The sequence below is a fragment of the Apteryx rowi genome, unplaced genomic scaffold (genome assembly GCF_003343035.1).
Source record: "Apteryx rowi isolate R43461 unplaced genomic scaffold, aptRow1 scaffold_472, whole genome shotgun sequence".
NCBI lineage: Eukaryota > Metazoa > Chordata > Aves > Apterygiformes > Apterygidae > Apteryx > Apteryx rowi.
In genome coordinates this window covers 525,554-549,057 of record NW_020450730.1, presented here as the reverse complement: position 1 = coordinate 549,057, position 23,504 = coordinate 525,554, and the positions used below count along the sequence as shown (strand labels likewise).

The 23,504-nt window shown below is 38.4% G+C and overlaps 1 protein-coding gene across 1 annotated transcript in view; it reads left to right on the top strand.

The window, feature by feature from the left end:
• The first annotated feature begins 8,180 nt into the window (after positions 1–8,180).
• Positions 8,181–23,504, top strand: part of MTUS1 (microtubule associated scaffold protein 1) — a 52,673-nt gene continuing 37,349 nt past the window's right edge. The window contains exon 1 of the mRNA XM_026078180.1: positions 8,181–8,639. Coding sequence (XP_025933965.1) covers positions 8,519–8,639 — 121 coding nt within the window. The 5' untranslated portion in view covers positions 8,181–8,518. The remainder of the gene's footprint in view (positions 8,640–23,504) is intronic.

Sequence of the window (23,504 nt, the reverse complement as noted above, 5' to 3'; positions counted from 1 at the left end):
CCAAGTATTTATTTCAACAAATCTGAATTGTTCAGTTTCTTTGAGAAAACACACACACACACACACACACACACACACACACACACACACTTTTACTGGAAACTAGGGTATCACTAGCATAAAGGGATTGTTTGTTTAAAGCAGGTGATATCGTCTTCTCACTTAATGTCTTCTTGAGAAATATCTTGTGTACCAAATCTCTCTAGTAGCTGGGATTTGTGGTTTGTGTTGATGAATTGCCCAGTGACTTACCAGTGAGCTTAAGCACACCACCCTAGTTTATGCTTGTACCCAGTGGCCATCTGCTTGGAGTATTTAACTTCAAATTTTGAATGACTTCTGCCAGTTGAAATTCTGCTTTTTTTTTTTTTTTTTTGCTATGCTCCAACCCTCAAGGAGCTCTAGTTTATCATCTAGTGACATGTGACATGTAATAGTTGAAACAAATGGGAACAGACTTTGCAAAACAATTCCAAAGCCAGTTGTTTTTCACATTATGCAGTGTAAGAAAAATACAGATCTAAGCAAAAAATAGGAAATGTCAAATGATCTCCCACTGCAATTTTCTGACCATCATTCTCTTTAGGATTTAGTCAGAACATGTTATGGAGTCCAAGATACTGCAGAACACAGGACCTAGTACTGGAGCGGCTTTGCCAGTCACTGAATCCAGTTTTCTGATGTTGCAAGCAAGTCACATCCCAGTTTAAAGTCACTCAAAGGCCATCCTGAAATCTACGAATCTACATTCTGGAACATGACTCCTATCATGCCTATAAGTATCCTAAACTGAGGACTAAATTTATCCTGGAGAACTTCATATGCATGTTTTTTTTTACACAATGTGTCCTTTAGCTTAAATAGTTCTTTTTGTCACCTGGTATTTATATTCATCTCAGTGTACAGATAGACAACTAACATATATTTCCATTCAAACTATGTTATGCTATTGGTTCTGCTCCTGTTGGCCTTGGAAAGCAGTATCTTTCAGCTCTTGGATGATCTTGATTCCTAAGGGTCTCCTTTACCTCACTATTTTCCTACATCATATAGGATTTTGGATGTTCTAAAAGGCCATGTTAGTACATCAATCCCTTTATCATCCCTTAGGACATGTACTTATTTTTGTCTCCAAAGAAAGACAAAAAGCTTGGGAAATGCTTCTTCCCTCCTCCCCCCCCCCACCTTTTTTCCCCCCCAAGCTTCAGCCATCCTACTTTTTTGTTCAGGTATCATTTTTTATCTTGCTGGTATCTCTTAGACTCTTCTGTCATAGGTTTCCCTCTCCTAAACACAAGAAGTGGGTACAAATGCAACAGCAACAATTGTAATATGTCAAATAAGCAAAAAAATTCCACATACCAAATAAAATATATTCTATTCAGCTATCAATAGCTTCTCTGATTTTTCTAAAGGAATACGGCCTTCCTTTTACATTTCCTTCAATGTTCAGAGGTATTTTCCTATGTATTTTGTGTTGTCTAATTATGTCAGGAAACCAATGTATATTGGGACTCCCTTGTCTTGATTCTTAAAACTTTAGCCTGAAAACATTCAGGTAGCTTTAGTCATACATAGTAACTATGTGACAGTTAACAGTCCGTACATTTCAAATGTTGGGAAAGATGTCAGCCTTTTAGTCTAGGTTCTTACTATTCTGAGAAAAAGGAGTAGCAGAAGCTATTGAAAGCAAGTTAAATTCAGGTTTTTTTGGTTTTCTTTCCTTTTTTTTTTTTAAATTCAGTAACTGGGAAGCTAAAACATAGCTTTCCTCATTATTTAATAATTCTTCCTGTTCCATTAATGAAGAGTTGTTCACTCAATAAGAACTGAAGTACTTGTCTAGTGCTCGGCTAGTGTGGAGAATAAATGATATGAGTAAATCTAATTACTATTAATTATGGCCCTATCCTCCCACACTGTACATTCCCAGTGAGTTCAGGCTGAAAGCAATGCCAATATCAAGTATTAGATTTGTATTATTCTCTTTTCTTTCCTTGTTATGCAAAAGCTTCACTTGGAAGTGCTTTTCAATTTCTTATGCAACATATTAGTATGACGAGTTGAGGTAATAGTCATTTTTGCTCTTGAAGTCCCACTGCAGAAAGGGCTGTGAATCCTCACTTAGAAAATATTTTTTTTTCTCTGTAGTGACTAGATATCCCAACTAAAACAAAACATCTCTCATACTAGGGAAAAAAAATATGTACAGAAGGCAGGCCTAATGAAAGAACCAATATAAATGGACAACAGCTAGGAAAAAGGAAACCTGATTATTTCCCATTTAACAGATGGGTTCTGAAGCTCAGTGAAATGGTAGGCCAAATTTTTAAGTATTTAGCTACCTAAAGATGCATATGGTGCCTTTGGGTTTTTAAAAGCACCTGTCTGTGCATTAATACAGCTGCATGTTAACTGGCTTTAAAAATCTGGCTTGGAATTGCTTGCCCAAGTTATACAGGAAATCTGCGGTAAAACTAGGAATCGAGTCCTAAATCAGGTATTTTAACAATGATCTAATCTTTCCTTTTTTATATAATGCATAAAAGATAAAACGATGAAATGTTTTTTTTTTTTTTTTTTGAAGAATTAGCAATATCTATCAGCCTGAAATAACCTTTGAAATCTGTTACTTGTTTGGTTAGATTTTTCCAGCATTACAAAAAGTATATAGTACAACAGCAAATTTAAGGATTTAATTCCTTGAATAAGCACTAATATGCTTCAAAAGTCATCAAAGTGAAATGGCTACTACTGATGTTCAGAAAATGCCACCCTAAACTCTAAATTCACCTCTCTGTCTGTCTGTCTGTCTCTCTCTCTCTCTCTCTCTTTTTTTTATATGCAGTGTTTTCCTGAGATCATATATTTGCCAGAATATAATCTGGGATGCAAGAACTGAGACACATGTGAACTCAGTTTTCATATATTCCAGACCAGTTTCTTCAAAGGTCAAGTGGCTGCATCAATGAATTTGTGTTTTCCTAGTGTTCTTTCCAAACTTAATCTTCTGAAAATAAACACTTTGAGAAGGTTGTCTTTTGTTCCATGCTGAAAATCAACACTTCACCACTCTTTCTTTTTTAATAATTTCCGAAACCCAAGACTTGCTATGAAGTAGGGTAACACATGGACCAGCTCTATTCAAGTGGTGGTATTTTGCTAGGAAATTCCCAAATCAGTGGACTGAAAATGCTGGGATCTCTTTACAATCCCCACCACCAAGGATTTGAGGTGGGTCCTATTGGTTTTCCCATAGTGACAGAGCTCATTCCTTAGGCCTTTTGTAACATAACACAAATAGTTTCCACACTATCAGGTCTGTTTCTTCAGTTAGCACTTTTAAAAAAAAGGACCTATTTTCTGGATTTTGAGTTAGATATTTCAGACCTGTTTGCTATTACCTAATTCCAAGCTTCTGTGAGAAACTCGTTCCCCAGCCTAACGCAGCTGTATTCCAAACTGCTGATGACACAAAGGTAGGCAGACTTCCTTCTGAGGGAATGTTTGCCCTTCGCTTCTGTGGTATCCGTTTTGATGTTGGGAAGGAATGCTTGTAGTTCACTTCTGTGGTGCTTATTTTAATGCTTCACAGTAACAACCCATGCAACAGAAGAACACAGTGCTACAGTTTTCTCCCTCTTGTTTAAATATTGAATACATGAGCCTCTACAGGAGCAGAGGGAGCAGCTGAAATGGGTATTATATTACCTTCTTGAAAATGTCATCCTAGAGCAGTGCTTTCTGTAGTCTCTTCGTCTCTTCTCTCTCTCTAGTTAAACATAGATATGAATCTCTTCTGATGTTTCCAAACAAGTCTTTTCTCTCTCTCTTTTTTTTTTTTCCTCCCTCCTGTCCTCTGTGATTCTCTGAAATACCTTAGTTTATGCACACTGTTTTATGTGACTGCGGTAAACACYGAATAGTTAGATGTCATTGTAGTATAGTATAGTTCTTTGGGACCCTTAACTTTAAGGTGGTATCCCAGAGGAAGGGGGTTTTTTGTTTGTTTGTTTTTTTGTTGTTGTTGTTTTTGTTTTTTGCTTTTTCTCTTACACCTCTGTCTAGATCACTGAAGCTTAATATTTTAAGGTATGTTGTGCTAATATGAGTAACAAAACTCCATTGTATCTAGTAGCAATTTTTATTCCAAGCACTGTAGGATTTTTACTGTGAGTAACTTTTCCAAAATGACATTTTTRTTAGAGACACCCTCTACGTGGAATATAACTTGCTGCTCCCTTAAGTCAGAAGTTAAAAGCGAAGTGATTCTTGTGGGATTTTTATCGCCATTCTCAATTCTGAAAGAGTGCAAACAATGTAAATGTCACACTGGGGAACAAGAGACACTGGTTAGCCTGATTTCTGTAGCTGTTTGCCTGGAAATTCACTACAGTATCACTTGGAAAAGCTGCTGACTTTATAATGGTTAAAAGCCTCTGTGTACTAGAAGAAACCTAAATTATTTAGAATTTTAGTTCATACTTGAAGGTGCAAGGGAGAGGTTATCTTTTTCTTCAAGTGAGGATTAGAGCTTAAAGTAAGTCCTGAAACTGCAAGCTCCTGTCAGCATGCCGGCATATGTTGTTGCCTGCAGAAAGACTAGCTTTTCAAACTGGAACGCTGGCTAGAGCAAGATCGTCACAGGAAAGGGGGAAGGAGGTGATAATTTTCTGGAAATAAAAACTAAGATACAAATGACCCTTTTGCTGCTTATAGGATCCTGCTTCTCACTTCTCTTTTTGCATAAGCAATCACCTTTCAATTCTTCCTGCATGAAAGCATGCCAGTAAAGCCCATCTGCTCAGCTCTGACCATGCTGTCTTATTACATGGAGCCAGTTGTCTTCTGCCTGGTGTTTTCAGATCTATAGATCTAACTTTTGATTTAGATTTATTTGCTATGAGATGCTTGTCCTGCTCTGATGGCTCTTAGTGATTGTTGTGTGCGGAAAGAGGAACAGAGGCAGCAGGAACACATACAAATAACTGTAGACTTGGCCTCAGGAGGCTCAATTGAAGAACCTACAGATGCTGGTGTCCTTTGCTTCCTCCTTGTCATATTGCTAGTGTTACCAGGGAGTGGCAGATGCAGTGCTGGGATTAAAACAGATGTAGCCCCACCATCAATCTGACAGTATCGTCAGGTATTAATGTATTTAGCAACACGAACTGACTTGTGTGATCATTATGGGGAAGAGCCTCTCTGTCCATGTTGATCACCTCTTTTGCCCTTGGAGTTGGGGAGAAGACGGCAGTACAGGGCTGGTAAGGAGAAGCTATCCATCCTTTTCTCCCATCAGTGTTGTGTACCACTTCCTATTTTATTTTGCTCTTTTCTGATGCTCTTTTCCATCTCCTTTATCTGATGTCAAGATGGAAATAGACCCCTCTGTGATCCTCATTATGCATCAAGTGTAGAGAATGCATGTTCCTGTCATGCTGAGTTTGGATCTCATGGAATACATTCCTAGTTTTGTACCCAGTCAAAAGTAGGTACTAAATGGTCTTAATAATGCAGGTATGGAGTTGGGGCCAATGTTTTCCTCAGCACAGGAAACAACACTGGCAGATGCACAGACACCACAGCGGTGTAACATACAGCTCTAGAAATACTAGATTGGAGGAACCTTTCTGTGAGTTTGATCTCCCATAAGGAATATTCAAATAGAGACGGTCAGTCCTCTCGCTGACTGCTTGTCAGAGCTATCTGGATTTTGGATGCTAGATGAGACTGACATGCTTCTGTTGCTTTTTRTTAATGCTGTCAGGTCCTACTTCTGCATAAAGCAGACTTATTCCAGATTTGTGGGATTTAGCAGGATTCCAACCCCAAAGGCTAAAAAAGTATTTTCCCCCTAGACATAAGATTAAAAAAAAACAACCAACCAAAAACAAAACAACAAAAAAAGCCACCTTATACTATGTCTGTTTCTTCATGGTCTATTTGAACCCGGACTGGGAGTGGGGAAGAGGGGCAGTGGAAGAGGAATTTTGGGAGATATGTTTGCTTGCTCCATCAGACCTCACGGAGCAGTCCTGTCTTTGGGAAATGGACAAAATGGGCTGCGGACGGCAGAAGGAAAACGGGAGTTGTGGGTTCCATGTGAGCAAGAGAACCTGGTATGGGCTGGAGTTTGAGGAACATTTGAAGATTGGCTGTAGGCCCAGTCAAAGTCTAAGGATGCCTTTATTCTGGGAAGATTTGACAATAGTGATCTAATATTTGAAGAGATGGACTAATGAACTATGCTGAAAATGTGAGACTACTCTGACATGTTTTAACAAGCCTTCTGGCTTACCACTGAGAACTATCTCTAAGCGTAGAGTCCATAATCTTCTAACACAAAAAAGGAAGTGCTATCATTGATTCTGGTGCTGGATTAGGGAGGAGTCTAGAACTGCAGGCCGTTGGAAAGGTAGGCAAGCACATGTTGTTAATGCCAAAATTCCTCAAGCTAGAAGGACTGCATGATGGTGACGTAGCAGGAACTACATGCGTGCATGCCTGTCTGTGTGCAGAGGTTGCCCTGAGAACTGAACAAAAAAGCTAGTTAATTTACTGCCTTTTGTACTTATTCTGAATGGTTTTGAGACTGCAAGGACCAAAGACTAAAGAGCAGTTAAAGTACTTCAAAGTTGGTGGTACACCACTTTGCTGGGAAATAAATATTTTGGAACACCATCACAAGGCGTTCAGTGATATTCTTTGGCAGTATGCTACAGAGGTCTGATTTTCTTGATGCTGGGCTGCACGTCTTTTGCAGTGCTTACATATAGCTGCTTTGTTGTCATTGCACCAGCTTGTGTGATGTCAGAGATGTGCAGAGACAAGAATGAAGCAACAAAATGCTATTTTTAGTTCTAGTTGATGTGGCATATAAACACTAGAGAATTTAAAATTTTATGCTTCTTGAGCAAGTAAGACATGCTATTAAAATATAATAGATAAGTGGTAAGAAGAGGATGGGTAAGGCATCATAGGGATGTGACCTGTCAGTATGATTATACTTGTTTTGGGTTATACTTGCTTCAGAGCAAGTTGGTTTAATGGATTCTGGAACTCGAAAAACTGTCGGAGGGATAGATGCTGGAAAAGATTACCTGTGGTTTGATGAAATGGTAGAAGCAGGGGACTGATGCAGGGGAAGTACCTAATTTTGTTGCCTTTAAAAGGTACAAAGACTGTGGAAGCTCTTCAGCTGAATCTGCAAGCAACCTGAGTAAGAAAATATGAGCTGTTACTGTCTTGTGTCCCAGAATGGCTGTTCTTAAGTGGTACTTGTGTTGTCCCTAGGCTTATGGCTGGCCACCAAGGCAGCTACTGAGTCTGGACAAAGTAGTGAACTGTGTCTGTGCTTTACCCAGAAAAGTGGTCAGTGCAAGTCTGTAGTGCTTAGCAGCATATATTTCTAGATCATAGTCATAGGGAAAAATGTGGTGTTTTGAAATCTCTGTAGTGGATAGTGACTGCTTTAAGATTCCATTTCTCTGTTCTCTAGGGTTTTTTTTGTTTTGTTTTGGTCTTTTTGCTAGTGGCAGCTGGGAGAGACCAATGTGTTTGTAAAACCTTTGCATATATTAAATAGTGAAAAAAAATTTTTTTTTAAGAGGGCTAATTAAATAAGGAGACAGCATCTATTTTGAAGGAACTTCTGTAGCACTGCTTGTTTGCTGTAGTGTTTGGGTTCATTCAGGATCCAGCTGGCAGAGTTTTGTTTTAATGTGAAATGGATGCCTGCTTCCTTGTTCCTATTCTGATAAACTGAAGCGTCTGCAGTGTTGAGCTGCCAAACTAAATAGTACTTCTGTTAAGCAGTCCTCAAGTACTTGTTACAGAATAGACTTATTTGTGGATTTAAGACTGTAAATGTTGACATAATATTTAAAGCCAAAAAACTCTGGTAGAAAATGTTAGCTGATAATTCTGTTTGGATAAACTCAAGTCAGTCAAAAGAAACTGCTAAAAATGAGCCCTGAAATGATCTACAGTGACACTGAGAAGAGAGGAGAGCTGCAATATGCCTCCAGGAATATTAAAGTAATCCTCTCCCTAACAGTCTCCAAAGAATAATTATATGATCTGTGACATTACTGGATGATATATTCAGCTGGGGAGACCACCCACTTCCTCCTCCTCCCTTTTTTCCTCTTCTAGCTCCCAGCCCCACTGAGTCCCATAGCAGCTTAAGCATGAACGCTCTGATGTAATTCAGAGGCTGTTGGTTTTCTGAATCACTAAGTCTGTTTTATTCTGAGGACAAGCTTTGTTTCTGCAACATCTGGTGGGGAGAGGCTGCCAGCAGCATCTACACTATGGATATCTGCTTTTTCTGATTTTGTTTGTCTGTGCATAAGGAATAAGGGCAAAGGAATGGAGTTCTGAATTATTTATTTATTTATTTATTTTTTTAAAGCAAGAATTGCTTGACTTCTGCCAGGGGTGAATTAAAATTATAGTATGTGACAGTATATGGAGGCTGTTTCTTGCTTGCTTATCTTCCAATTGCACTGAAGACATGTTATGGTCCCCGAAATTTTCCTTATCCAACATGCGTGTACGACTGACCGCAAAGGGGTTGCTCCGAAACATTCGACTACCTTTTGGTTACAAGAAAAGCACTGTTATATTTCGTACAGGTTTGTATTTTTAATATGATGATTAGAATATGCATGGGGGACATCTTGTTTACTTCAACAGCAGCTTATTTATAGCAAATAAAATGATCTTGGGAATGACAGTTCTTGAATTTCATGTAGAAGTCTGACTTTTGAGCAAGGTAGCTTTATATTCTGTGTAACTGGAAAGCTTGAGCTTAAATTCTCTGTGTGCACGCACCCATGCTGAACTGCTAATTTGGAAGATGGGTATTCTGTTTATGAAATTCAAATTGGAATTTACTCTTTCCTCCCACAGACCCAAAAATACAAGCAGGAAGTCAGTTCCATTAAATATTTATCTGATCATTAAAATGATTTTCTGCTGAGAGCTATCCCTTTTCTATACTGTGAGGAGGGAGGAATGACTACAGGCTGTCACACAATGTTTTTCTGCTTGTGGCTGTGAGAAATATTTAAATGTTTACATGTAGATGTCTGTCGTCATACAAATGTTAAACATGTCTTATCTGTAAGTAGGACAGGCAAAGTTTTCGCTCACTTGTGTTGATACAAACCTAAAAAGTATGAATTTTTCATTCTGATGCTTTAGAGATGTTCATGACAACATATATTTTTAAAAAAAGCTGCACATGACCTGATTTTGATCTTAAGTGACAGGTAAAGCAAAAACTTGGAATGGGAAAATGATTATGTTCCTCGAGCATTGTTGCAGGGAATACGTACATGTATGTACATATATACATACATATGTATATACATATGTTATTTTTTGCTAGGATACATGACATCCAGACAAAATTATGGCAATCTGCATATTGCATGAAAACCTTTTTTTCCTCCACCACACTAATTTCTTTACATTTTGCTTAAGGAGGAGCAAGCAGCTGCATTAACTAGTTTTGCAAAAGCTCTTCCTCTCAGACATTTCCTCTTTCTCTTGAGCACCACCCTTTTTTTGCTGATATTTTTGGAGTTCAATTCTACAGTCGGCTTTCCTTTCTGTCCCTGGCATTTCACATAGGTAACAACAAGGAAAAYGTTTGAAGTTTCTATCTCCAACAAAGTAAAGTCAGTTTATGAGTTTCTCCTGGGTGATAAAATCAATTATGAACATAATGTGGGCTGACTATCCAAACAAAATCTTGGTTTCTGTTCGCAGTTTGCTTGCATGTCTTTTAAGCTAGGTTCAAAACACCTTGATGCTGAAAATTCCTGTGTGAGAGAGGCCCTTTCTCCATCTGCCTACATCCTTGATATTCCAAACTATGAAATTTTCACATATTTCGGGAAGAAAATCGTAAGGGAGCAAGGGGGAAATAATGTTCAGTCCTCCATGCATTCACTAACTGCTACTGAAATTTGTATCAATTAAAAAAAATAAAAATAAAAATACGTTCCAGCACATGTATGAAGAGAATTTTACAATGATGAGAATCCACTTGTGTTTTGCATTCATTTAGTGGATATAAAAGTAAAACCTGTCTGTTTGATCCCTCTGTTAAATACAGCATGTAAAACAGTTAGCCATGTGTTTCAGTTAGGCAGCCCTCCCTAAATAAGAAGTGCTGAATAGACCTTCTTTGTGTGTGTTCTCTAATGTGCTTTATATACAGCTAATGGAGTAGCACTAAAAGTACAGAAGTTTTGTGCCTGGTATGCCCCTTCTGCTTTGCTGTCCTCATGTCTTGCGGGAAGTCAGCAGGTTAGCAAAAAGCTGACCAGTGGTTGGTTAGTGCTGAATATACCAAAAAAGTAGGACATCTGGAAAACCAGGTCACATGCTGTAGGGGAGAAAGCAAGTATGTATAGATGTGTTGTCTTTCTCAAAACAGTGCACTGAAGCTTGTTTGTGGTTATTTCAGTTCATAAAGCTTTACAACAGTAGATCAGGCAATGACAATGTATACCAGAAGCGTATAGGGTCGGGGATTTTTTGTTAAATGAACCATTTTTGTTTTTGCAAGATCTATATGAATGTCTTCATGCAGTTGTTTAACTGTATTAAAATGACATGTGGCTTCCTTCCAAGGTCACCTAAGCAATGAGAAATAGAATGTGCTAGGAACTATATCAAGAAATAAGTGAGAAAGTAATTGGAAAAAGGAATTTCAGGGTTCATGCAGGAATGTGTGATATCATGTATGAGGAATAGAGTTATGAAAGCATCATTCAATTCTGTTTCTGGTGTGCATTGCATTTCAATAAGTATTTTCATGAAGTCCATCCGTTGCTACCTTCTGTGATAGCACAGAACACCTTCCATGATTGTAGAGCATTCTTGAGATATTTCTGTCGATTATTCACATGCAGAGTTTTAACATAGCCTAGCAGAGGAGCATAGGTCAAGTTGGATTCAACTGTTATGTCTTGGTTGGCAGTCTGTGGTGAGGTATCTTTGTGAAGTTAGGATGCAAAGTCTTGAGAGGAAGAGGATGGAACTTGCTCTTAAGTTTTCATCTTGTTTTGAGGATGTTCTGCAACAGCTTGCCTTGGTTCTCCACAGTATATACTATGGCTGGACATACAGTTGTTTGAACTGATACTGAATTAATCTAGATTAATCGCTGCATTTATAGTGAAACAAGTCTTGGGCTGAAGTGCATTTGCATTGCTTACATCTTATCTTGTTCATGTGGAAATGTTAAGGTAACTGTAATAGGTAGTTAAAGTATTGTCAAGTAAGCATACAGCATGTGCAGGGGGAAAACAAATACAATAAGAAATTTTTCTAGGAATGGGAATAAATCCCAATGAAACTTGCTGTGAAATTTAAAGTGTACTTTAAGGTCATTCAGCTTGTTATCTTGTGTCTAACTTTCATAGCTCTGTGCTTGTCACTGCTTCAAGGTCGTCATATCCAGAAGTCTCTTCCACCTTTAAATGCAGGCAGACATTCAGAAATGTCACTTTTCTCAGCTAGTACACCTGCATTGCTAAGTGTATATAGTGAGCATCTTCAGGAAAACAGAATCACTGAAATACTTCAGAAAATACTGTGTTTACCCATCCCGTGACTTACTACAAATGAGTTTTACTAGTTACTGTGACAAAAATTTTGACACTTCACAACTGCATGATAGGTATGAGTTAAATATGAACCAGTGTCTTTCAGTGGTGAAATATAAAAGGTACTTCCTTTATTAAGCTATTTAATCACTCTTTTGATAAAAAACCTTATTTAAGTGCTTTTATGCTCTTCATGCATCAATGGTGTGACGGAATAGATCATCATCTCTGGATGATTCTACCTAAACTTCAGGAGAAAGACATTCTTAATGATTCAAAATATTCCTTTTGAGTTGCTTGCATTTGCTCTTACATACAGATAAAATTCTGCACAAGCAGAGAGTTTTGAAAACAGATCAAAGCCCTTGTGCCTTTTGTTCCCAGAGTCTTTCAAGGATTGTGTACTGAACTGCACTGTTGCTTTTATGGTAAACGTTTTTTGACTTGAAATGTTTTCATCCAACCCTTCATGCTGCTGTTGCTCTTCTTCCCCTAAGCAAACATATTTAGTATTATCTCTGGTGACTTCCATTGCTTACTAAACCTTGAGACTGTCTTATTAACCTGGGAATAAGAGGTGTCTACTAAGACAAACAATAGCTGATGTTACTACAGCAGTGTCAATTAAAATTTTTTTTTCCTTTTCCCTTGCCAGCAACAAGCAAACATCGTATGTGTTTATTTGAGTAGATGACATGCATTTGCAATATGACCTCTAAGTTGTGCTTCAAATCACATTGGGAACTACCCAAAGCTTCTTCCAAGTGTAGCAAAGCAGTGCTCTTAAGCAAGCAAACAAAATCTTGAGGAATCCGAAATCCTCAGGTGTTATGACTTGCTTAACTGTTCATATGCCATGGTTTTTCCTAAGAATAACTGAAGTACAGATTAATGCCCAACACTGCAAATTAATATAGAACTGCAGAAAGATACCCGAACCACTCAACCTTTAGTATTCTAAATCTAAAAACCTACCAGAGAGATTTGATACTGGATAAGTATGTTAAATATCTGGGTCACCTGCCAAGGAAAAAAATAGCTCAGCAATAAAAACTGCTTATCTGTTCTGAGCAAAAGAAGTTAAATAGCTGGAAATCATTTGTCGTGGGTGATTTTGGATTTAGTCATGTTCCTGTTGAAGCTGATGAGGCTCAGCTCCTGGCTTCATCCATTCAGGAGTGGGTACTAAATGAGTTGCTATTGTGTACTTTATTTCAATCTTAATAGACCTTAGCTATGTCTGTAGGTGATAGCTAGGCCTTTAGGTGATAGCTAAAGGGAGGTTCTGATTTTTCAAGTGGTAGGGCTCTGTGTTTTGGAGTTGGTAATGCTTATTCTATACAAGTCTAATGCAATTCATGCATTTATGCCAAGTATAGTATGAAGATAAGGCTATCCCTTTCCAAATGAAGCCTAGACAGCAGAAAGTGGGGGGAATTCCCCCCCCCCCGATTAAAAGAAATTGTTTGTATGTGATATTTAYGCTTACAGCATGCCTATACTTTAATAAACCATGAACATGTATGTAAATATGTACATAAACTTTGGAGGAAGCAGAACTGGAGTACTGTGAAAAGCAGATGCATGGCAACTCTTTGCATTCTGACTCTCCACTACAGTCAGTGATGTTGGGTTTTGTTATTCCTTCACTTATGCAGACTAATCATCTGTGAAGGATGCCTCAAGTATTTACCAATATTAAATAAGTAGAATTACTGCTTCAAGTTCAACTTCCTATAAGAATAGTTAATTGGATAGTAGATATAAAAACCCTAGCAAATTATCTATGCTAATATCATTGCATATGCTAAATGTGCATTTATTTCCACTTGATATGTGTAAAAATGGTCTGGTTGTAATTTGTATTGTTGTGAAGTGGATTGCAGTTTCAAAGTGGCAGGCAGCTACAAACCTTAATAGCTTTTAAATTATTTTGCGGGATTTCCAATGCATCAAAGCCAGACTTTTAGTATTAAAAACTATCTATTCAAAAGTAAGGAAGCTTAGTTTTTAAGTTTTCTTAGGATGCTGGTGAAAACCTCAAATAAGTAGACACAAATTTTCTCTCTCTCTCCCCTCCTTTTTCTACCCTTGAGCAATCAAATTTCTGTGTTTTGAGGAAAACCTTTCCATGTTGTAGTCATATCCATCTGTTCTGCTTTTTATGGTGTAGCCACCTCTGTATTTAGACTATACTTGTAATATACTTAGTGGAGTCACCAGCACCTTTCTAACGGTCTCCATAAATAATGCTCTTCTCCAGCATGAAACTGTTGTTTCTAGTCTCTGAGCCTTACAGGGCAAAGAAAATAGCACTTGATCTTCTGTGCCAGCAGTATAGTTCATGTCTTTAAATTTCTTTTTTTTAAAATCCTGTTCAATTGAACTGTCCACATACTCAAATATAGAAACAACCCACCTTAAATAACCTGGCTTGTATCTGACAGAGGTGTTTAATTACAGTTGCTGTTCATGAACCTTCCATTGGTATCATCTTAACTGATGTTGAATAGTCATAGCAAGTGAGCTAATAGCCTTGTGTCCTATTTCTAAGTCTTGGTTAAATTTGCTTTTGCTACTTCTAGTCATGGTAATATGCTACTTATACATTTATAGTAAGTACAGGTTCTGTCTCAGATGCTTGTGTAAATGTTTTGAATGTGATGTTATGGAAATAGTTTTAGTTAGGGAAGAAACAGAACAGCTGGGGACATCTCTGATGAAAATCTTTTTAATGAAAACTCATCCTTTTCTTAAAGAGGGCTTGCAGTACTTTGGTAGAAAAGCCTGGGAAATATTGCTAATAATATTAAAGCTATCATTAAGAGATATTATTAAAGATATTAGCCTTCCTTCTTTAGTACTGTTCTTTAAACTCTTGGATATTTCAGTGGCCTTCATTTTTGTCTGCTTGTGAATGTTGTTAATATTAGAAGCATGTAGATTATTAAAAAATGAATGTTTATATTTATTACAAAAATAGGTTTTTGTGCTAAAACTCTTCAAATGCTAAATAGCAAAACAGGAATACAGGAAATGCTTCTAGCTGAAGAATGAGTGAACTTATTTATGGTGCCAGTTAAACTATTGTACTCGGAATAAAACAAAAGCCTAAAAACGTTGCTTTCTTAGCTGTAAGCATATGCCGCCTTCAAGGCTCATTTCTTTCTTCAGTTATTACCATACAAACTACAAAAGACTTAATCTGCTTTTCAAACTAAGGTGTTTTGCCACTTAAAATCCTAATATGAACTGAGTAGCATAAGCCTATTAAAACTATATTCATGCATCTCAGGAGGGACCTCTCAGCTATGAGCTGGGGGTCAAGGAAGACAAGATGCATCTGGAATGTGCAGTGAATATTTTTCTTGTTGCATTTGTTAGTGGCACGAGTAGACGTGTTTGTAGTCAGAGGTGTTAATCTTATGTACAGATTTTAGTCTTCTCAGTAAGTTGCAGGTCTTCCCCAGTGAACTTTGCATTTACCTGAGCTGTCACCTCCCTGAGAAGGTTACTGTTGTCCTTTCCCTGGGTGGGCTCCCCAGCCACTTAAGCAAAAGGGTAAGTCTGCTGGCTTCACAGGTGATGTTCGTTAACTTAAGCAGAAGTATATGGAGGCTCAGGGGAACATTAGATGTGAAGAATGATGCAATGAATGCTTTAAACCTCCTCCACAGGAATTGCTTGGACTCTACAGCAGGCACCACAAACGTTTGCTTTCTTGAGGGGAGCACTAGTACCCCTGTCAGGCTAGCAGTGCTCTTTCAGTCTTTGCCGAAGTGATCTTCAATTGCAAAGTTTGCATTTGTGAACTTTTCTTCCAAATAACTCCTAAGCAAAGACTAGTACTTTAACTTCCAGGTCCAGTCAGCAAGCATGGTAAGGACTGCGTGCCTCTTGGATGTTGAGAGGACGTACATCTTGTGGCTAATGAAAGCTTGGGGCACTGCTGTGTTCTCTGTTTTGTTTTTCAACTTGGCAAGATACTTTTATGTGGGCTCTATTGTGTTGCTGTTGGGCATGATTCAGCAGGCCATTCCTGAGACAATGGTGTGCAATGTTCTAGGATGTCCCTGGGGAGGAATGTTTGCTACTTAATAGCAGGAAAACTGCTTATCATAACAGGAAATACAGAAATAGTTCCCTAACTACAACGTGGTGACTGCCAGTAATTGTATAAGTGGAGCTTTTGTATCTTTTTGAAAAGGGGACGTGCCAGTGGCCCTTACTGCTGGGAGATCTGGCACTTGAGATGCCATATTTTCTACCTTGAAGTTTCACTGCAGTATTGAAGACTGAATTCACATGGGTGATTTTAATTAGCAGCAACTGAAGTGGTTCTATTAAGATGCAATTTTATTCTGTTAACCAGCAAATTGTATTTTGCCCCTTGGGTAGGTTTAAAGTACTTTTTAAAGAATAACTTTAGACATATGTTCAACTATGCTGGTATTTCTTAAAATATGCTATGCTGCTGCCTCCTAAAAGGTGTTGTAACTTTATCTGTAATTTTGGAGGCTTAAATTTTTCTTCATTCTGCAGAGACTTCACTTGTTAACTGTGTAAATCTGTGTAGTCAGAAGGATGCTTATATAATGCAGGTGCTTATTTTGTAAAGTGAAATAGTAATATGTCAAAGGAAAAATAACTTCCACTATATAAATATTTTTTTAAAATACAACTATGCCAATGGAGGTAGATACGTGTGAATACCATTTCTAGTGCCTTGGGAGAACAGTGCTAACCTGCAGTAACCCAAATTCTTAACCAAACTATGAAACCGTTACAGAAATTGATAATGCTCTAATTATGAATAGGACAAGAATAATGCAACTTTCTTTATGYGATCCTCTGGGTGTGCCAGATCAGAAAATAAGGTAAATGTTTGCTTCTGCTCTGTTAATCTGTACTGCGATTTCCATGCATCCATCCAAGTGCTTGGTTATTTCTGAGTTATGGGAAAGTGCCCAATCCGGGACYGAATCTAAGCTCATCAAATGAAGTCAACTTAGCTGGGAAGGAGTAATGTGCTCAGTTGCCAGGCTTTGGCTGCAACTAATCAATCCAGAGTTCAACTGAAATAAGGTTATTGGTTGATGCTGTGGTAAACAATGTTGAAAATACCGTTAGCATTTTCTGCCTAGCTCTTAGAAGCTCTAGGACAGATCTCTGAGGGACTTTGGAAATGGAATTGTTTCTGTAAACTTCATTTTATCCAGTTAACTTCCCACCTACAGACTTGATCATGCCTATATCCTCACTGATAAATTTTTTTAATCCATGGGCAAAGTTGGTGTCCTAGCTTGGTCTGTAAATTGTAATGACTTCCTAAAAGTTGAAGAAAAATTGCTGCATGTGTCAAAAGGAGAATTTGAATGTTAGCTATTTATTGTGCACTTTAAAACTGCAAACTGCAGTCATCCTATTTTATGAGAAAAATGTTAGAATTGGACTTTTTGGTATATAAAATATTACTACTATAGACAGTTTTTTAGCATTAATTGTAATGCCTGCTGTATGCTTAAAATGACATTGCTTAGCTTTTTAAAGAACATCAGTGAATTTCTGTGTAATCTGGATGTGTTTGTATGTAGAGTTTTGTAAACATAGAAAGCTGTTGCTGGATACATTCAGAAACAATTTTGGCACAAAGACGATAATATAAAATATAACTGAGGCTCTGGAGGCTCTTTAAATTCCTACTGCTTTTCCTCCTTCTTCTTCCATAATATCCTTTAGGCAGCATTTCAGTGCCATGCTTAAATGTAGTGACATTTGTTACAGTCATGTAACATCAGCTCATGTGAGTGTGATTGAATAAATAGCTTCAGAGTTCAAACAAAAAACCCTTCTGTCTTCTCCATTCCAAATAACTGCAGATATTGTGCAAGAAATGATGTTATGCACTAATATTATAGTCTCGTGATCAAAATGATATTTTGTAGGTCTCTGTGTACACCTGTTCTCAAGGAAAGATTATTATTCCCTGCAAGTCACTGAGCCTTCCGTAGACCCTTATTTTGAAAGATTTTGAGCAATTCAGAAAAACTGATGACAAACATCAAACTCCTGGACCTAACACTAAACAGAGCTGACCAGTTAACTAGCAGAACATTTGCTTATTGTGGAGGAAGAATTGCTACATTAACTCAATGGCTGGCACAATGATGTAATTAAGTTCAAATGATTCAATAAAAACAAAACAAAACTGATTTTGAACTCTTTCCCCAGCCTGCCTTTATTGCAACAGAGTGGGACTCCATGGTATGTAAGCAGACGGTGGCCTTCAAACTTAAAGGTTTAATTCTAATTGCTACAAGAATCCTGTTGGAATTGCTGTGAGGTTTTTCTTGGCAGTGCAAATTTTCTGCTAGAAAATTTGGAGATTGTTATATTGAAGGTTTTTTTTTTCTTTCCTTCCATTTTCACTGAACTTTGTCAATATTTCACTACTAGGGTTGACAAAGCATGTGACCTTTTGACATCTTTTCACCAAATACTGGCTTTGCTGACATAAAGAGCAGAAACAAATCGTCTGCTGGTGCAATGACTAAAATACTTAGTACTAGTAGAGAGCATAGGGCCATAGTTCAGGAGTGTCTTTACTCTATTAYTTTATCATGGACTGTACTCTAAAACTTGTTCTTTAAAAAATGCACAGGCTGGTAGGTCCAGAATTTGAAGCAATGACATAAGTGAGCTTGTGCTTTTATTTTGGAAGACATCAGCACTTTGGAAGATGATGCATTTTCTCAGGTTTAGTTTAGATATCTTTATAAATGTCATAATTTAGCTCCTTGTAAAGCTTCAGTATAAGGTTAATGTAGGTTGTAAAACAAAAATTATAGTCTTGCAATTATGAAGATTAATCATAAACAGTAACAGTTAAATGCAACATGGAGATTCTGTATGCTTAATCAGTTTAACAACAGAACATACCAAACTGCTGGCAGACTGAACTCTGCATCATTGCCATGCTCCCTTTGTGGGGGGAGAAAGTGCTGTGTTCTGGGAGGAAGTCAGTAGTGCACTTGACAATGCCCTAAAACAGTTGTACAGGCTCAAGAGCTGTTTTCTGTAGGACAGGTGACACCTTAGGGAAACAAAGACACATCAGTGTAAATTGCTTGGAAGAAGACAACTTTTCAGTTAGGAAGTACTGAGGTGATTAATTTGAGGTGATTAATGTTTGGTTAATAGGGATGTACATGCAGTGACCCCGTTCAAAGGCTGTCATGTGGGTGAAAGTCTACTTTATTGCGGTAGGAACTGGAAGGATAACATGCTCTGAGGCTTATCTAGGAACCTTAGTGCAGTGTCACACTTGCATTGCTGTTACTGTGCTTGCTTTGGTCTCCTGGCTTCCATTCAGCTCCTCCTGACTGCAGAGCGAATTTTCTCTGCCTTGCAAGAAGATGGCAGGAACATGCTCATAACCAGACAGAAAAAGTCCAGACCATCACACTGCAGGGTGCCAGGTTTGCTACATGCTGTGGGTTATCACATAAGAACCTGCTAGAGTATTAAGTATGTTTCAAATTACCTGGCCAGGTGTAGGCTGACATCTGTCTTTAAAAGAGCCCTTGCACAGAATTAATCAAGAAGGACTGCCTGGGATTTCTAAACTTTTGGCAGAGGTTGTGCAGAAGCTCAGTTAGAAAGGTGTGCAGTTGGGGGTGGGGGGGAAGGAAATGAGGTCTTTGTTTGGGGTTTTTTTGTTGGTTTGGGGGTTTTTATCTCTTTGTTTCATCTGTCTCATTTCTCTCCAGGCTTCCTATTTCACCCCTATTACTGCGTGAAGGACACTATAACGAAACAGCACCTTTGGTTCATACCTGTTGTTGTGTCAACAGACAGGACGATAATAAGCTGCATGCTGTATATTACAGATTTTGGGTAACAGCTTTAGGGTGCAAGACTGATGCAAAAATGTTTGGTTTCCTACCTAGTAGTYGTCATTGTAATGGACAGTGAAGCCTTTGACATGCTAATGGGTTCTGCTTCTAAAGAGACTTGCTCCATACCAGCATGAAACCCCACRTGGGCAGTGTCACAAGACACGTGTGTTAAGCATGCGAGTAAAACGTTGAATAGGCATAGAACTCTTTGCATAAATACGTCTGAGATACCTCTTTCCTTTTCACTATCATGTGAATGAGGAGAAAATCCAGTCCTGTGRTTGGAAATGAGGAGCAAAAAGGAATAAATCTAAAATGTTATACTGATGCTCTAAGCCAAAAGATAAGTTGACATGTAAGGACAAATACAATTTTGAAACAGTACTCCAAACTGATTGCCTCAAATAATGTGTGATGGCTCTGCACAACCTGTCCAGGACTGTACCAGTATTCCCCCCCCAAAAAAAAAAAAAAAAAAGCCTTTTTACCTCTACAGAGAAAGGCAGAGGGATTTCTGCTGTGTAGGTCTTAATCCTGCTGAATCAGTTTAAGCATCCAGGCCAAGTTTTACCTACCTACAGTCAAATTTTGTTCAGTTACTGTGACCTTTTTAAAAGCTTCCCTCCTCTCCTTTATTTTACTTATTTTTGTTCAGGACAGTTTGAAATGGATTTGGTGACAACTAAAATGCAGAAACTGATATCCCCAGGCATAGGCTAGGGCCTGACCTTAGAGAAGAGATATTCAAGAGGTTACAGTAAGAGTAAAGGAGTGGGAGAGTTGCAGTTCTGCTCTCTAAGCATTTAGTTGTCTTAAATTTCACCCTGCATAGATGTGGGGGGAGCTGCAAGATGAGAAATGGTTCTCTTCCTCCAGCTTCTTGAACCCAGACCAGCTAAATAAGTAGCTAGAAGACTTGCTAAGATACAGCACCTTCTGCAGAATTTGTGGCACTTGTTAGGCAGGCACAACACTGAAATACAAAGTTGTTTTGTTGTGGACAAGAACTGGCTCACGTCTGACTCCCTCGAAGCATGAATGGAGGGAGTTAGGGCTGTCCGCAGCGGTTTATGTAGAAAGGCCTGAGGTACTGCTTAGAAGCAGTACATAGCTTCTTCAGGAGTCTGTACATACAGTTGCTATCTTTAAAAACCTTAGACTCTGAGAGGCACAAAAGGAAAGTGTGTTCACTATTTCCCAAGCTGTAGGCAGGCAAAAGTTAAAAATTTTCACTCAGGAGGACAAGGGGGAGACTGAACCTGTGCCTGAACTTGAGCTTCAACAGTCTGCTGCCTTTTAGTAGTAGCCAAAGCTACTTTTCCTTTTCACGCTTGGTGTCAAATACAGTTGACCAAACTATGGAGCTCTCTACTAGTGGGGTTGGAAGAGTTTCCTCCAAAACACCTAGCCTTCCAAACCCACTAGCGACACTGCTAATTTAATTTTGAACTTGGTGGCTGCTTTCCCTGTTTATTTGTTTGAAACCACTTACTGGATTTACAGCCCAGAGCAGGAGTTCTGAAAGAAACTAGAATTGCAATTTAGAGCTAGCCAAATTCCCTCCTATTATACACATATAGTCCTTTTTAGTCCTTATTCTCTTTTTTTGATGTTTAATTTAGTCATTCTTCTTAGCTCTCAAACTCTTTGCCAACCCAACCCCAGAAAATCAAGATGTGTTTTTTTTGTTTTTTGTTTTGGTTTTGGTTGTTTTCTTTAGTTACCAATTATAATTAGTAAAACAGACTTTTTAGAAAAGGGAAAAGCCAAATAAAATAGATGCAACAACTGGATGCTTCCTCTTTCATGTTTGGGAAATGAAAATATCCAGTTGCTGTTTTCAAGTCTAATCCCAGTCAGGGCTGTACAAACTAGTCAGCCTTGCAGAAGATGAAACCACACTGAAGGTGAAAGTAATAGATATTTTTGTATGATTCACGCTAAGCTTTATGTAAACTTTTTCTTGTTAAATATTTAAAATGTGCTGCATTACTTAACATGGTAGAATATAGCTGTTAGTGTGGTTTAGTGAGTTTTTGTATTAACTGCAAAATTGTGCTTCATGCATTTTTCAAATGTTTTAACTCATAGATTTTTATTCCTGTAATAAAATTATTGGTGTCTGCTGATGGCTAATTATATAGAGGTTTTTGAGGTTTTTATTATTAAAAAACAAAACAAAAAACTTAATAAAAAAAAATCAAGACATACCTCACCCAAATAGATCAGGTTATATTTAAATATAAACTTTTTGTTCTAATCATTAACTTATGGTTGAGAGCAAATCCTCATCAGTATTTGATTTCCTGTTAATCAGGACTTCCCCCCCTTTTCCCCCCCCCTTCCCTCCATAAATAGAAGACAATATCAAGTTATTTCAGATGTATTAAGGACAGAGGCAGCTTAGCTGGAAGAGAAGCTGACTTACAGCAGCAGAAATTGGTACTCCAGAGGCTATAAATTCTAAGTTGAGAAGCTTGCATATTGCTCAAAGCTGTTGCTCATGTATCATTAGCTACAGAATATTTCTATTGAGAGACTGGTTGTAAAATTCAAAGCACCAGCAAGCTCTACAGACTTCCAATTTGCTGTGTAATGCAAAGTACCTACAAATTTAATTCAGGGAATTTTGAAGGGTGTTTTACGAAGTGGAGAAAAGTAAAGGAAACCTGTCTAGAAGTTGCATACAGAGGGTCATCTTTGCAAATCATCAAGCAATCCTTAGGGATCAGATTTCTTATTTTGAGGAGAGAATGCATGAACAGCAGTGATGTCATTCTGGATGAAATTAGTGTTTTCAAATAAAGAGACCAGTTTCCAAGAAGGAAAGTTCTTCACGATGCATTATATTGTATCAGAGAGCACTTTGCAATTGAAGTGGGGGCAAACACACATGGCAAGGAGCTTGCAGTCTTTGGAGCTGGTGGTGTTGGACAGGAAAGGCAAAGCACCGAGTTTAGTCACTTGAGCTTTGTCAGCTGGTTTTTGAGGAAGGCCCCCCGTCAAGGCTCCCACCATGTTATGGTTAGGATTCTGCTCCGAGCCACTGTCTGGGGGAGCCTGTTCCTCTGTAGAGAAATAGAGCACAGTATTATACTGCTGAGTTGAACTACTGTGTTTGTCTAGGGGTGCTGATGTACTGCTAGCGTTCATAATTGGCTCTTTTTACCTGCTTAATCCCTTTTGTCAAAGATCTTTTCTGAATTCAAATTTCAATTTGCACCTCTAATCTGTTTTGTGTACTCGTCCTTACTGATATTTGTGTGTGATTATGAATGCTTAAGAGCTTATGGGATATCTATCCATCTAGAAATGGGGCAGGGGATTAAGGGGAGGAAACTACACCTGCAACCTATAGCTGTGCTAGGAAAAACCTTTTGCTTAAGTACAGGTGTACCACCAGAAAGTGTATGTGTAGCCTTCTGGCAGGTGAGATACAGAAAAAAGGGGGAAAAAAACTCTACTGTGGGTGTTGTGTCCAGCAGGGGGCTGTGCCACCACTGCAATAGCAGGACAGCTCAGTGATGCCAAAGAGCCACGCTGGTCTGGACAGTCTCAGACTGTCCAGATGCAAGTGTGTGTCTCAGACCATCTTACTGGTCCCATTAATGCGCCTTGGCTGGAAAGTGAATAGTAACCTTGTTTCACAAATGGGACTCTCCAAACTGGCCCTTTGTCCCTGTGCAGCAGCACTGTGGTGAGCTGGAAATCCTGCATCTATGCACACGGGACTACAGGTGCTCTCTGTAATGCTTCCACTGAGTGGGTTATTGCAGCTTTGGATGGATGGTTTAACTTCTCTGGGGTGTTTGTGGGGTCCTTGTGGACTCCAAAAGCATCCTGGAACCATGACAGTGCAAAGGTGGTGTAAAAACTTTTGTGAGCTCCAACTCATGTGRTGCTTAGTCTTCCTCTGAATGCTGGGTGTTACTCTGGGCTTCAATATCAGGTTACCTGTTTGAATGCGGGGGGGGATGCA